The sequence below is a fragment of the Hydra vulgaris genome, chromosome 03 (genome assembly GCF_038396675.1).
Source record: "Hydra vulgaris chromosome 03, alternate assembly HydraT2T_AEP".
Classification (NCBI taxonomy): Eukaryota; Metazoa; Cnidaria; class Hydrozoa; order Anthoathecata; family Hydridae; genus Hydra; species Hydra vulgaris.
This window is the reverse complement of record NC_088922.1, coordinates 70,044,525-70,061,981: the sequence shown is the minus strand read 5'-3', so window position 1 is coordinate 70,061,981 and position 17,457 is coordinate 70,044,525. Positions and strand designations below refer to the sequence as shown.

General features: G+C 26.4%; 1 protein-coding gene across 1 annotated transcript in view; it reads right to left on the bottom strand.

The window, feature by feature from the left end:
- Window positions 1-5,819: 5,819 nt before the first annotated feature.
- LOC101234802 (low density lipoprotein receptor adapter protein 1) overlaps window positions 5,820-17,457 on the bottom strand; it is a 30,450-nt gene continuing 18,812 nt past the window's right edge. The window contains exons 3-10 of the mRNA XM_065794137.1: window positions 13,982-14,065; window positions 13,795-13,875; window positions 9,211-9,239; window positions 8,557-8,671; window positions 8,290-8,349; window positions 8,012-8,212; window positions 6,286-6,338; window positions 5,820-6,176 (exon numbers count right to left, since the gene is read on the bottom strand). Coding sequence (XP_065650209.1) covers window positions 5,954-6,176; window positions 6,286-6,338; window positions 8,012-8,212; window positions 8,290-8,349; window positions 8,557-8,671; window positions 9,211-9,239; window positions 13,795-13,875; window positions 13,982-14,065 — 846 coding nt within the window. The 3' untranslated portion in view covers window positions 5,820-5,953. The remainder of the gene's footprint in view (window positions 6,177-6,285; window positions 6,339-8,011; window positions 8,213-8,289; window positions 8,350-8,556; window positions 8,672-9,210; window positions 9,240-13,794; window positions 13,876-13,981; window positions 14,066-17,457) is intronic.

Here is a 17,457-nt window from a genome sequence, read left to right as displayed (position 1 = left end):
GTATAATTCAAACTGACGTTTATATTAAAAATTATTTAAAAAATCGTAAAACCCGTGGAGTATGTATTTATGTATGTATTAAAGATACTTTAACATTGAATGAGATAAGCATTAATGAAGAAGACAATGTACCCGAGCAAATATATATATAAATGTTAAAGTTGGTCTAAAAGACACAGTCTTTGGTTGTATTTACAGACCGCTCGATAAAAATATGGCCACATTATTAGTTCAACAAAACCAATTTAATAATCGTCGGAGATTTTAATTACAATTCAATACCGTCGTTAAATGACAGTATATTAAACACAAAGAAAAAGCAGAAACACAAAGCAGAAACAAGCAGAAAATTTTATTAGTTGTTTGGAAGAGATTTTTTTGTACCAGATAATCAAAGAACCAACTTTTCACAAATTTAATGAAGAATTGAAAAATGTTTTAGATCTATCAATTGTTGACGATGAAAATCTTTTTTAAATGTTGTGTTTAAATGTAATCCAATTACTACTATACAAAATAAAAACGGATGAGTGGAAAATCACCTTTTAACATTACAATATAGCATGTTGAGAAAATATACCATAAAAAACAAAAATTCAAAACAAATAAAAAGGAAAGGGTATTAAATAGAAAAGTAAACGTTATTTAAACGATAAAGATGTTAAAATAAAGCTGCTGGAGAAAATGTTTCAAAAAAAGGCTGCAGTACAAAACATCTAATGCAATATTGCAAAAAATCCTAAAACGAACCCAAAATCTTTGCACTTTTATATATTAAACCCAAATAACAAAAAAAAGCTTCACTAAAGCCATCGAATTATAGAAATATTATAGAACGCATAAATCAATATTTTCAATCAACTCAAAAGAAAACCGAAGTTAAAGTTTCTTTAAATACGGTTCTTTGTAAGACTCTTGAAAGAATAATTAGTGAGCAAATAGTGAATCAGTTTCTTTACAATTCCAGTATTAAATTTATGGAACGAACTGTCTACTCTTAGGTGCTTAATACACGAAACAGAAAGTTTATTAATTATCGGAAAATTTTCCCACCCACCCCATGTTTATGAATGCAAAATTGCTTTAAAAAAACTGATAAAAAGAGTATTTTAAATTATAAAAATTTAATTAGTGATTTTTTCTAAATTTATTATCTGCAAGCTTCTTAAATAATTTCTTATTTTTTATTAGGGGAGAGTGGGGCACCATGATACATAGGGCACCATGATACATGGGGCACCATGAAACATTGTAATTGTGGAGGCGGCTTAAGAGTTGTGACAACCACTTTCATATAGTGAAACATTTACTACTAGAGCTAAGTTTTTAAAAAAAAAATTACATCATTTGGCATCATTATCATCATCATCATTATCATCATCTTCATCATCATTATCATCATCATCATCATCATCATCATCATCATCATCATCATCATCATCATCATCATCATCATCATCATCATCATCATCATCATCATCATCAACATCATCATCATCATCATCATCATCATTATCAAAAGAAACAAAGCTACGGGTGCGGAAGAAATAAATGACAACATAGTCATAGATTGCTTTGAAAATTTAAAACGTATTCTTTATAAAGTCTTCAGGGCATCTGCAGGTATATTCCCCGACCAATTAAAAATAGCTAAAGTTACTCCAATTTACAAAGACGGAAAGAAATCAAATATAGGTAATTATCTTAGTTTTTTCAACCTTCTCGAAGATTTTAGAATGAATTATATACAATAGAACAGACAATTACCAAAATCTAAATAAACTTCTATATAAATATCATTTTAGTTTTAAAAAATTTTTTTCAACTGAATAAGCCATTACACAATTCAATTGTAAAATCTCCAATTCATTTGGTAGATCACAATATACACTAGGTATTTTCATTGACCTATCAAAAGCATTCGACACGGTCGATCACAAAATTCTATTTAAAAAACTCAAATTTTAAGGAAATTAATAAAATAGTATAAAAGTTACTGGACAAATAGAAAACAATTTGTTTTCTATGAAGATTATCTTCAAAATGAAATTTAATTGACATAAAATGTGGTGTTCCACAGGGTTCTATTCTAGGCCCACTTTTGTTTTTAATCTATATAAATGATTTATATAAAGCTTCTAACCTTACGAGTATTATGTTTGCGGACAATACTAATTTATTTCTGTCAAACAGTGACAATTATGAGCCCTTTTCAAATATGAATAAAGAATTTATTCGCATCTCCAACTGGTTTAAGTGCAACAAGTTAACTTTAAACATTGACAAAATAAAATGGATCCTTCTCCACTCCCTTGCAAAAAAGCGCTTTTTACCAAATAATTTACCTAAACTTTTTTTTGAGTCGGTCACAAGATTTTTAGGCATATACATTGATGAAAATATTGATGAAAATATGAAAGTATCATATCAACTTTATTTCTACAAAATTGGCCAAAAGTATTGGAATTCTATATAAGGTTAGATACTATCTAAGTAAACAAAATTTAATTCAACTCTACTACTCATTTATTCATAGCTATATAAATTATAAGTACCTCTAAAAGTAAGTTACGAAATCTCTACCATCGTCAGAAACACGCGATGCGTTAATAAGTTTTGAAAATCGTTTTTCTCGTTTAAGTATTTTATTTAAAAACGTTAAAGCAGTTAAAGTTTTCAAACTCAATATCTATAGTATTTTATGCTTTATGTTTCGTTGTAAAAGTGAACAACCAATGTTCATTTTTAAAAATCTTTTTACCCATAAAGCTATAAACAAATATACTTTACGAAAAAATAATTTATTAATTGAACTCTTTTGTCAAACAAAGTTTAATCAATTTTGCATAAACTATTGAGCACCGTACTTATGGACACAAAATTGTTGTTCCTAATTTTGATTTGTCAATTTCGTTTTCCGTTTTAAAAACTAAATTAAAAAACTATATTCTTTCCACTGGAAATATATAAATAATTATTTAATAAATATTTTTGAAATGTAATTTGAAATAAATATTTTTGAAATGTAAAATTATTTTCACTCTAGATAATTTGCAAAATTATTTTCAGTCTTTCTTTATTCTACATTGTTAATAGTTATTAAATCAATTGTATTTTTATTTTATCATATATTCACGTTTAATATATTTTATATGGTTCTGGCGACAAGATCTTTTTAATCTTCTTTCAGAGACCAAGTTTATATATTCTTATATTACAATTAATAATTGTAAACTGAAAAAAAAAAAAAAAAAATTGGTTCTGCGAGGGGTCGAACTTTATTTTGATGACGAAGTAATTTATTAGTTTTTAAAGCTCCTAAGTATTAAGGTATTTTATTCAATGTCGGTAAGTTTTATTCAATGTGTCGGTAAGTTTTGTTCAATGTGTCGGTAAGTTTTGTTCAATGTGTCGGTAAGTTTTATTCAGTGTGTCGGTAAGTAACATTATTTTGTAAACTACTAGCTTTTTACTTCACTAAACAAAATCATTGAAAAAACATGTTGATACTAAAAATAAAGCGATTGTTTTCTATTAGCAAGTATGGAGTAACTTGATACAGCATTTGTGAGGGGCCCTAAAACTGTATAGCAGTGCTCCATTGTGTCATAAACAGTTCTGAAAATCATTTCTTTTAACATTTAACGTCAATTTTAATAAATTTACATAAATATAATACAAGGAGATCTTGTTTCAATACAAAGCCATTATTTTTTGACGCTTAAGAGTGACACTTCAAACGATATATTATCTGGTCTTCTGAAACGTGATTTAGATAATTGGATGCATTATTGGACTATAAACATTACCTTTTATTATATTTCAAATAAAAATCCACCTTTTATACTTTCTATACCCCATGGGTGGGGTACCTTGAAACAAATTTCTAATTTTACTTTAAATAGCCTCACAAGTTTAACCTGTTATGTTTTGGTAATTTATAGAATTTATTTTGTGGGTACAAATTTATTTGACAAATTAAACCAATCGCCTAAAAAAAAAACGTTTTAAAAAAATTGTTACGAAGAAGAAACAAAAAGTGTGTTATGGTGCCCCATTTTCCCAATATATAGATATATTTTCAACATTGCATTAGTAATAAATGTTAATTACTAATAAATGTTGATATTATTGAAAAAATAAAAGATAAAACGATATTTGTGAAAATATATTTGTTATCTGACATTTTAATACGATTATGTTTGTAATATTTGTATTAATTTTATATGTAATACTTGTAATGATTTTATGTAAAAAAATTTTATGAATATCTTTTTATATTTACGGCAACGTAAAGCGGTTCTTGATAATAAGACCATTTGGTCTTCTGCAAGTTTTCCGCGTTCTTTTTACAGTGTTAAAATTTATTTTTTTGTAAAACCACCTTGCAATATTTTGTTTTTATTTATATATTCACTGTTAACGAATCTTTATTATGTAATTACGAATTTGTAATGTTAAGAAACAAAAGATAAACTTAAGATTAAAAAAGAAATATTTATATACCCCCCCCCCCTCCGTTTTACTTCTTATCAACAAAAAAAAAAGTCAAAAAAAATATTTATTAGTTATTGTTAGAAATAAAAACTTTCAATGCAATTAGGCTTAAAATAATCTGGTTCCCTCTTTGTATTAAGCACCCAAGAATACTTCAGTTGCTGAAATGAAGTCCGTAAAAGAGTTCAAAGCGAAAATAGACAAGCTGTGTTTTGCAACCTAATTTTTTATTTTAGTTAAGTTGTTTTTTGTAAAATATTGTTTGTTTCTGTAAAATCTTTTGTAAAACTTGAACTCATAAAGTTAACTTGGCCGCTTGGCCACAACAGAAAAATATATTTTTATTAAGAAAATTATAAAAAGGTATAAAAAATCAAAAGACAAAAATTTAAATGATTTGTAATTATAGTTTTTAATAATAATTATAAAAATAATAACTGTAAAAATAATAATTGTAAAAATAATAATTGTAAAATTAATAATTGTAATTACAGCAGCAAGAAAAAGAAATAATACAACTAATTGATTTGCGGGTAGGAGATTACTTCATTCAGAAGCCATTTAACTTCGTCACGTCCCAAGCCATTTGATACTTCATCCGGAAGCCATTTGATTTTAAATTTAAACCCATAGTTATAAAAACAGTTACATCAAAGTTGACTCGAAAATTGAGCGAAAATCATTATCTTAATCGTTCAAAAAAAACTAATTCATTGTTTAAAACGAACTAATTCATTGTTTAAAAAGAACTAATTTATTGACTGGAAATCAAGCAAAACATAATTTAATTTTTATTTGAGCAAATAAGCATTTATATAAAATAAGTCTAAATTAAAAAAAAAAATTGAATTATTTTTAAACCAAAACATGCTAGAAAAAAAATCATCGTCTCTCATCTTAAAATATTTGTTTAACAGAAATGAGTTTGTCCCCACTGGACACCAGCTGAGGTTCATATTATTTAATACCACATCTTGTATCTAAACAATCAATTCGCGAAACAAAATGGTTAAAAGCGTAAATTGATAAATTTTCTTAATTATAATAAATTAAAATATTCAATTATAAATAAAGGTTTTACTATTGAATACATTACACAAGAGAGATAAGGGGAATAAAGGTTATAAGGAAAATATAAAATAAAAAAAGTAAAAAACGCTTCGAATAGAATACATTAAGTATTTAAGACTGAAAAAGAATTAGTTGAAAGTCATCAATTTCAACTAATATTTCAGAATTTCTAGTTTAATCTATTTAAGTCAGTTTGTGAATTGTGAATTTAACTTTAATTTGGTAAAGCCAACATTTAAAAAAAGACAATATTCGAATAATAAATATTGTTAATGTAACAAATATTCACATTTTAATTACTTTCAACAATTAGCCAGAAGTTGGTGGCACCCATAATTAGGTGCTTTGAATCTATTCAAATATTACATTTTATGATTTGGTTTTATCAAAACTTTATTAAATCATCGCTGGTTGGTATTGATACAGGATACTTTTGGGAATCAAAAAACTCTTCACTTAAAGACACTGATAACAGATCTTCTGTTGATTTGGCATGAACAAGATCTTGGTAAGTGTTATTTACTGAAAGGAAATCTGTAACATCACCTTGGAACATTTCTTTTTGAACATGTCCGGTATCCAACTTTTGTGTTCTTGACTTAGCTAACCTGAATAAACCAAAAATTAAAAAAAAATCAAAAATTATTAATAAAAGATACTCAACTTAACTTTACAAAGTTTACAGCTTTACAGTTCAAACTACAAAAAAAGCCTCACGATAGAAAACCATCTTCTACATCAAGTTCACCTTCATGAATAGAATCAACAATCTAAAACAAAAAAACTTCATCATAGCGAAAAACTTGATTCCTATTAAAAAAATATTACTTTATAATTTCAACATTAGAATGAACCAAAAAACCAATAAAAATAAAATGCAATTATTTATAACAAGAACTTTGAAAAGGGTAAAAAAATACATATGTAACTTTAATTTTATATACATAAACGACATATTACTTACATTCTTTTTAAGGAGAGAAAGGATTTATTTGATTCAATATGTTTCAAAGATAAGCACGAAATTTTCGTTAAACTTAAGAAGCGTTTAAAATCAATTTAAAATAAAAATAAAAACGAGACAAGTAAAAAAAAAATTATATCTATTTAAGTTAAATTTTGCAAGCCATAAGATATTGGAAACAGTTCAATCGGATTTAGAAGATATAAGAAACATTTCTCCAGTTTTAGGGTAAATGTGTACTTATGCAACTAAAAGATTTAGTTGACATATTTCAAATTATATAAAGTAAAGGTCATACAGAGATCTGCAAACCAAGAATTCTACTTTGATTTAAATTATTTCAGATTCTACCTGTGCAGAACTCTGCACAGGTAGAATCAGAAAGAATTTCAACTTTAAAGAATTGAAAATGCTTAGAATACCTATCATTCATCAGACTATGATTAAAATTTCCGTCACCAGTATGATCACCATCTTGAAAAGTTGAAATACTTTAACTTTTTTTTTTCAATGCTTGTTATGAGATGATCACATTACTCATGTTACTTTGTTTCAACCAAGTCAAAGTTAAGTCTAAATGCGTGTATATATATATATATATATATATATATATATATATATATATATATATATATATATATATATATATATATATATATATATATAGATTTAGACTTAATTTCAACTTGATTGAAACGAAGTAACATGAGTAATATGATCATCTCATGACAAGCATTGAAAAAAAAAAAGCTAAAGTAGGAACACTTATAAATTAAAACAGAAATTAAAACTCTCAAACAAATTTTTAAATCATAGATTTATTAATTCAAAAAGCCTTAGATAAGTGGCAGTAATGACAAACACTTGTTTGTCAAGTTTTGTTTAAGAGTTTATAGAGGATTATAACAGCAATTTAAAGTTAAAAAAAAAATTAAAATAAACATGAACAGTAGTGGCAGTTGGGGAGGTAAATACAAAAAAGGAAAAAATTTTTAATGAAAAAATATCAATTCTAAGTAAATAATAAACAACACAATCAATTTTAATTATCATTAACTAAATTTTTACCTTTAAAATAATTATTAAAGATTTTGACTAAAATTTCAGTAAATATTTATATTATAAACAAAACTTGCATTGTTTAATAGTTTTAAGGTTATTGATTTGACAGATTCATAATCAAACACAATTCATAAACAGATTTACACTTGAGCAAAGTTTTTCATTTTTCAAGTGCAAAACTGGTTTCTTTCATTTATGCAGACTTCTGCATTTACGCAGACATCTGCATTAATAAAACTAACATCCTAAAGTAAATATATAGAAATGATTGTTGAATCTGCATGAAGCATCACTTAAAACATTATATTGAATTTAACATATTCGTAGGAGATTTAAAAAAAGGAAAGGTTAGGATTTAGACAGACAAGTGGCAGACAGTATCTATATGCTCTAGAACTTAACTACTTAAAAACTTACCAATTCAGGTTGTAAATTTTTACAAATATATGCAAAACTTTCTTCTCCTGTGGTCTCATGGTTTTTTTCATACTCACTTCTCCGATTACTATTGTCCTCCGACCTCGCAAACTTACTAGTTTGACTAAGACTTTTATATAATTCACTAGCATTATTATTTTGATTAATTTCAATTTCTTCTCGGTAAGATTTCCTTTTTTCCTAAATTATTAAAAAATATAAAAAACTAAAGATTATCATTAAAATTACCTGTGAAAAAATCAAAAAACTTTTATTACCTCCCATTCTTCATATGCCATTGTAAATGCTTGAGCCACTGTTAGGGAAATGGCTTCTGCCTGAAAGATTAGAGAAGATGAAAGAAGATGAAGATGGCTTCCTGTAAGAAAACACTTATACTCTTCATTTAATCAAGATTATGATCAGAGAATCACAGGCCTTGTGCATTATGATGCCACAGAAGCTTACTGTATTATGTAGCACCACAGAGGCATATCACATTAAGGTATTATAAAATTAAAAATGAATATTATTTAATATATTACCATGGATTTTTTGTTTGTAAGAAAAGCATAAATAAAAACATCCTTTGTTGTTTTCTTCCTTGCAATCATAGCAAAAACTTTATCATACTTTGGATCTGCTGTACAATATGAAACCCTATGAAAAATAAAAGGAAATAACACCTTTACCTGAAAAATATGTTAAAAATATAAATAAAGTAACACCCAGAAAATGGTTAAAAAGTATTAAAGCAGAAAAATTAAAAAACCAACAGTAACTTTACTGAGACATTAGAGAGATAATATTATTATTGCATTAATGAGATAAATCTCATAAGAGCACTAGTACAAAAACTCATTAAGTATAAGCTAAGTATGAAGAGATGGCTGATAAAAATGTAGCTAAGTATAAAGAGATGGCTGATAAAAATGTAGCTAAGTATAAAGAGATGGCTGATAAAAATGTAGCAAAAAAGACAACATAAAAAAAGGGCTCGTAGATTAAAAGAGTTTTTTTGCAGTTAATTGTATATAAATAAAGTTTATGTTATCTAAATGTCTACTTATGAAAGAGATAACATTAAAAATATAAAAATATTTTAATTCTTTTTTAAAAAAAAAGAAAAACAATTAAAAATAACTTCAAGTAACTCATAGTGACTATAATAAAATAAAAAAGTTGAAACTTTAACATACTGGTGAAGCGGAAAATCTTCAATCGTTTCCTGAATACAAAAAAAAATAAAATGTAAAAATATTTATTTTTTTTAATGATTATTGCTTTAGATTTAACTATTCTTTTTAATAATTTAATACTTTATGAAGTAAAAAATTTAATAATTTATGAAGTAAAAAATTTAATACTTTATGAGTAAAAAATTTAATACTTTATGAAGTAAAAAAATTTAATACTTTATGAAGTAAAAAATTTAATACTTTATGAAGTAAAAATTTTAAAAGCAATGGGTTTACCACTTTCAGTAGTTTAAGTGACAAATACATAAAATAAAATATTTGCATAAAGACAATTACCAAGCTTCAAAGATTTCAAAAGAGTTTCTGATAAAAGAGTTTTTATTGACTCAAAGATTTCAAAAGAGTTTTTATTGACTCAAAGATTTCAAAAGAGTTCTGATAAAAGAGTTTTTATTGACTCTGCAAAAACAACTGTTTTATCAGAGTGAAAAAAAGAGTCAAGAGTTGGACCTAGGACTGAACCTCAGGGCCCTAGGTCTTACCATCATATATATAAACAACTTCTGCTTGTTTCTTTCTAATCTCAAGTTGTATTCTTTCGCTGAAAGAATATAAATTAAAACCAGAAAGAAACAAACTGAATAGCGAGTTGCCAAACCAGAATGGAAAATTTTGGAGTGATGAGCTCAATGGGAAGAATATCTATTGGGGCTTATGTTCAGGACTTATGTTCTTATGTTCACTCAAACGCATATACCCTACATCATCAAAAGTCTACAAAATCATTAAAAATAAAACAAAAAAAGCAAAAAAACATGAATATATAGAAAATCATGAAAAAAGAAAAAATTAAAATCAAAATAACAAAATCTCAATTAATAAGAAAAATAAAAAAGAACAAAAATAAAACCTGTCAGAAAAAAAAAAAGGAAGCATCTACATACATCTAAAGTTGATAGCCAACTTGAGCTGTTAACTAATGAAGTTATGGGAATTAAAAGCAAAAAATATTATATAGAATGCATATACACAATTACACGCTCCCTTAACCACAGGAAGCTACAAGAATTAGAACTATTGGTAAGACATCACCTGATCTTACCAATATATTGTACCTCACTCAACAAAGTAAATTTCCTGACATTGATTTAACCCATCAGAACATCAAACACCAAACCCTAATCCTGAAAATAAAAGAGGAACCAAAAGGTTCCTCTTTTTTTTTCAGGATTAGGGTTAACTTATTTAACGTTATTCTGGAATTATAATATAAAATCTAAAGTAAACAATTCATTTAATAGAAACCTTTATAATTTTCATGTAAGTAAATTTGACAAAATATCAACAGATCAGACTGAAATACTATTTTCATAAAAATGTAAATGAACGCTATGAAACACTATTAACCTAAATAGACATTTTTAATTGAAGTTCATTAAGGAGAAAATCACTAAACTCAAGGAGTTAAAACAAAAAATAAAAACAGATCCTAGAACATAATAATTTCAGTATTAGTGATGTAACCTGATTAATCTATCTAGATTAATCAGGAGGATGGTTAACAAAAATGGCCAACAAATCAATAGAAAGTGATCATGTAAGTTCATGACTACTAAAAGCATGTGCCAAGCCATTGGCTCTCCCACTTACTATCCTGTTTAACAAGTCCATGAACAATAATACTGTACCAAATAAACGGTTAGAGACAAACAAAACTCACTCTTCAAAAAGTACATGCTTGGATGCAAACAATTACAGACCTATCTCACTTACCTATAAAAACTGTGTTGAATCAGTAAAAGAAAGTCAAGATCTTGCAACATTTAGTTTAAATAAAAGAATTGCACTTGACATCATTTTTCTAGACATTGCTAAGCATTTGACAAAGTCCATCACAAAGTATTATTCGAGATGTGTGGTTTTAATAATAAGCTGTTCAACTGGATAAAAGCCATCAACCAGAAAGTAACATGTAGTTCTTGGAGAGACTTGCTTAGAATGAATGGATATCTTGGTTAGAATAAATTTAGATAATAAAAGTTGAACCTACCACTGAAACCTGAGACACACCACACAGTGGTGTGACTCAGGGTTTAGTGTTAGGTCCAACTTTTATTATCTAAATTCTACATCAAAAATGTATATTGATCAAACAAAAACTCTTTTCTCAAATCCATCCAAATTGAGCCCTAAATGACAAAATAAAATTTCAAGAGAACATCAAAACAATAACGACCTGGATGTTAACGCAACATAACGATGCCGACATGACAAAAATGATTGAACACTTCAAAATGCAAGAAAATGCATTTTGTTCACAAAAACATTAAATATACATACACTATCGTAGACTTGGACAAAAAAAACCTGCTCTGCACAGAATCAAATAGAGATTTAGGTGTTACATTAGAAAGCAACCTGAAATCAAACTCAAAAGTAATAATATCAGCTCACAAAGCAAACAGAGAGCTAGGTTTATTATATTAAAATTTTGTTTCTAGAGACAAATCAATTTGAAGCAACTTCTACAAACCTACATCAGAGCCAACCTTGAATTTGTGGCCGCTGCATGCAATCCTTATTTGAAAAAAGATAAACATATTAGAAAAGGTAAAAAGATAAACACATTAGAAGGGCAATAAAGTATCTAGTGAACTTGTCATGCAAAGAAGTCTCTAAAAATAAAGTATCTAGTGAACTTGTCATGCAAAGAATTCTCAAAAAATAAAGTATCTAGTGAACTTGTCATGCAAAGAATTCTCTAAAAATAAAGTATCTAGTGAACTTGTCATGCAAAGAATTCTCTAAAAAGAATTAAGAAAAAATTAAAAAAAACTTAAAACTTTAATAAATCGAAAAGCAACAACAACAAAGAAATTGAAAAGTTAGAGTAAAATAAGAAAAAATTTTTTCTTTATTCAATCTATAGATTGAATAAAGAAAAAATTTGAGTGAGAAAAGAACTAAAGGAAACGTTAATTTTTTAAACTTGTTCATACAGCATTGAAATTTTTTAAACTGTGTATGTTACATACACAAATATATACATTGTATATATTTGTATGTGCATGTGTATGTGAATATGTATGTGTGCGTGTGTATTTCTGTATGCATATGTATGCGTGTATGTATATATGTATGCATGTGTGTGTATGTTTTTTTTTGATATTCAATTTTTTTTAGTTTGCATTATTACATTAATGAATTTTTTTACTTTTGTTAACATTAATTTTATGTTTTGTTTGTAATGTTTTTTGTTTGTTGTAAGTTTTTTGTTTTGTCTTTTGTAGTGTTTTTTTTCTGTTTATATTTTATTTATTTATTATATTTTCAATATATTTTCGTTATTATATTATAACAATTATGATTATTACATTTACTAAATCTTTATCATTTTTTAACAATAGTCGATTTTATGTCATCATTGTTATGTTTGTCAGTTTGTTACTGTTTGTAACTGTAACTGTGTATGTATAAATGACTGTTGTATGTAAGGTAATATTGATTTAATTTTATTATTATAATTACTTTTTTATTATTATTCTTACTACTAGCAATTTATTTAATATTGCCATTATGAATGTATTGTATTTATTATTATCATATGCATGCATTGTTATTATTGTTATTGGGTGTTCAATTGAAATTAGTTTATACTATTTGTGGATAACCTTGTCTTTTATTATCATTACCTGCAAATTATGATTTTTACATGTTTATTTTTTTAATGTTTGTTATATGTCTATATGCTTATTATTAGTCATATTATATTTAAAAATTGGTGCCACTTGGTCCCACTCCAAATTGGTGCCACTCCTTTGATCAGGCTTCTGTATAAGTGACACCATTCATATAAATCATTAATTTATTATAAAATATTATACTTATAACTATTATTATAATATTTATTACTATTTAATTTTTTTAATTATTGTCATTTATTATAATTATAAATATAAATTTGTATTACTCTTAATTAATTTGCTATCTTATTACATTTTTATAATTATTATAATAATTGTTTTTATTAATGTTATTATTATTAATATTTTTATTACTATTGTAATAATGATTATAAATGGAAAATAAATAGCTTGTTGTTACTGTTGTTGTTGTTGTTGCTATAATCCCACAACAGGTTTGGGTACTAGCTTCATAGCCAATGCTTCAGTCCAAAATACCAGTACTACTACTACTACTACTACTACTACTACTACTACTACTACTACTACTACTACTACTACTACTACTACTACTACTACTACTACTACTACTACTACTACTACTACTACTACTACTACTACTACTACTACTACTACTACTACTACTACTACTAGTATATATATTATAAATCTTATATACTATACATCACCAAGGTTAACATATATCATCCTAGTACTAAAATAACTTATTAAACTAACAGGTTAGACTCTTTCATCTGTTAACATTTGTACCCTGGTTAAGGTCAACCCTAAAAGATCAGTGTGTAAGGTTTCAAGAAACTCAGAACAATAAAACTTAAAGCCTAACTAAGTGTTAGACATAATTAAACCTAGCTAAAATCATTTCATCAAAATAACATACCTTTGACAATATATCCAATATCAAAAGTTTTTTACTGTTCACTGTCAAAGAAACTTTTCTTAGCTTCTCACTTTTAAAATTCTAAAAAAAATGTTTTCATTAATTAAAAATTTATACTTTAAATGAACAAAATAAAATTCAATTAGAACTTAAAAAAAAAAAATTTTATTTATAAAATTAACTTTACATGCTTATTTTGAACAAGCTTTTCAACAGCTTCATCTGTGCAACCTTTGCCTTGAGTACTTTTTGCTTGAACTTGACCTAAAAACTGCAAAAGAATAAGTATAAAATAAATTCATTTTGGCCATATTCATCATCATACTAATGATAACAATAGTGATCGTTACCATGAGGATTTTTAACTTTGAAAAAAATAATTTTTTCGAATATTTTGACCGTGTCAAGTTTTAAGCAAATTATAGCAAAAAGTACAAAATCAAACATCTTTATTTAAAAATTTTTTTATTTTGTTCAATATTTTTTTATTTCAATACACTTCCATCCCCATGCCCAAGGGACCACTATAATCAGAAAGATTACCTTTTTTGTAAAAAATTTTCCATCCTCCCCCATTTGTCATAACTCTCTCAATCTTACAACTCTTTAAAAATAAAAAACATTAAAAAAACAAGGCAGTTGCGCCAAAAACAAGTTAAGCGTGATTAAGCTTCCAGGAACATGGTGGGTTGGAAATCTTTACTCTTTGCTTATAAAGGGAGTGTTCTACCATTACATCACAACCACATATAAATGAGCAAGTTTGTTAACTGCACACCTCAATTTTTATCTATTCATTTGTAGCCATTTAAGATTGGAACCAATACTATATTATTAAAAGTTTTCTAAAAAATACTAAATGTGCTGTGTTTTCATGAGGTGCGGTTTTTGGGTGCGTAATTTATTGTGTCACTCAATAAAAATTTTTAAAATAATCCAAAACTTTACCAAAAACAAAAAGTTAATCTTTAGTAAATACAGTTCATAGTAAAACAGTAAATCTAGTAAATCCAGTAAAATAATTACAATGGGTAAAGACAAGCAAAACTACTCTCTAATAGTAGTGGAGTTTCTAATGCACACACAAAAAAAAACATTTATTCAACACATGATATTAAATTCAAACAAGTATTAGGACTGAATATGATTTTATTTAAAAATTAGACCATTTTGAGTACAGATTGTAAACAAAGTTATGTAATGCAAAACTAAAGAAGTAAAATAAAAATTAAAGTGGTCCAAAACAAAAGGAAAAATAGATATTCACTGGATGGAATACTATATGCAATTAGAAACTCACTGAATGCAACAGCTACTACAAATACTTCAGCTAATCACACGCATTCCACTTTCATTTTCCAGGTCCAACAACTTCATAAATTTAAACTGTTTTCTTTCATGTCAGCTGTTTCACATCTGAAATATATCATGTAGAATTTGATTCGACAAACATCTGCTTGTGGACTGTCCAATTACCAAACTCCTTTAGAAGTTTATAACCAAACTCCTTTAGAATTGCTAAACAAACTTTTACTTGATAGTAAAGCAAGATAAGGGGTTGTGGATCAAAAAAATCAGAATTGACAAGCTCTTGTTAAATGAAATATAAAAAGCCACAACTTGTTCAATTCATTTACATCACAGTAAACTAAAACAAATAGGTTTATCAACTGAGAGTGTTAAGATCTGAAATATTTTAAATGATGATGGTGAACAATGTTAAAAGGTTATCAATGAATGTAATAGTGAAAACAATCTTGTTCCATTCTTGTTTTCAACTTTTCTACAACTTTTATATTAAATTTTTGGAAAAGCATTACTTTAAAATGCAAAGGTGACAGCCATGGAGCTACTATTGTTTATCTTTGATTTTTTAAGCTGTTCACATTTATGTCACTGCATGTTTTTTCATCAATATATATTTTAAAATACTTAAGTGAAAGTGTTTGTGTTAAGAGAAGCCTATCATGCTTGTTGTGTCTGGATCTTCCATGCCCTGTTACTTAAGAAGCCTGGTGTCTCCTCAATGTCTCCATGTCATGCACATGCTTGAAAAGTAACACTTTACTTTGAATATATTACCATATATAAAAATTATTTTCAAATATAATAAAATTTGTGTCTCACATTTAACTGCCTTAAAAATTTTGCTGTTGTAAGCTTTTCTTTAATCTATAAATGTCATTGAATGTGATATTATATCATAACTACCATTAATTGTCATTCATTATTTACTTTAATATATATATATATATATATATATATATATATATATATATATATATATATATATATATATATATATATATATATATATATATATAAAATTATCATTTAATATATAATATCATTACTTATTTTAACTAAAGTTATAACAAAACTTGCAACAATGCATCTATAACATGAAAGTAAATTGCAAGATCAAAATCAACAACAGGAAGTTAAAACCACAGTTAACAAATCAACTGATGATCTGTAAAAAAATTTTTAAAAGAATTTTGCATTAAAGAATAGCTTCCATATTATAGCTGCAGCTAAAGTTTAAAATTTATATTAAGAACATATTAATATATATTTTTTTATACTGATTCATATTAATAGTTTAAAGTAAACTTTTTTGCATCACTATAAAATGTGTTTCTTATGTCACACTCTTTGTGTCTCTAATATCACTCTAAATTACTTTCTCATACAAAGTTTTTGTATATTACATTTCAAGGTGCTCCGATTTTCTCTTTTTTTATGTTATTGTTACCTCCCAGAGAAACAAGGCTGTTGTCTGAATAATCAAGTCAGGCACTGTGCTACTAAAAGGCTGTGAAAACATCAGAATCACAATTGAAATTTTTTTTTTTTTACCTTTTTCATGTTTAAAACTGTTTCTAAAAAGAATGAAAACATATATACTGCATACATATATTTTTTTTCAATACCTTCTTAGTATTCTCTGAGAGTTAGGGTTTGGATAGTACAATTTTTTTTGTACATTACAAATTATTTCCATAATTCATATAATAATAAGTTAGTATTTCTTATGGGTCTGCAAAAAAACTTTACAGAGTTTTCCTGCAAGTATTGTATTGTACTATCATAACAAACATTTTGGATTGAAGTATAAGTAAACATTTGACATAATAGGAACATTTGATGTAGATGTTGATTGCTTATAAAAATGCAGTTTTGGCTATTTCATTCATAAAAATAAATTTTTATCTTATATATAAATTAATATGCAAAATCAAAAAATCAAAAAATTCTGAGCATAAAAGCAAACTTCAGAGGTCAACTATGTCAATAAAACTCTTGAGGTCAACTATGTCAATAATTATGTCAATAAAACTCTTATTGACATAATTATTATTTTCAACATTCAATACCAAAACTTTTTCAAAAAAACCTTACTCACCTTAGCATTAAATGTAACTCCACTTATTTACCCAACATTAAATGGTAAAATTAGCATCTGCTCAGGTTATTTCTCTTTATCATTCTTGCCATTTTCTCTCTCCTGATTTCATTTTCTAACTCTACAAATCTCTTATTCATTCCTGTATGGAATACTGTTGTCATATTTGGGCTGGTTCTTCTAATGATGTTCTTTCTCTTCTAGAGAAATATTCCAAAAACGCATTGTAAACATAGTTGGACCCAGTCTATCTGCTA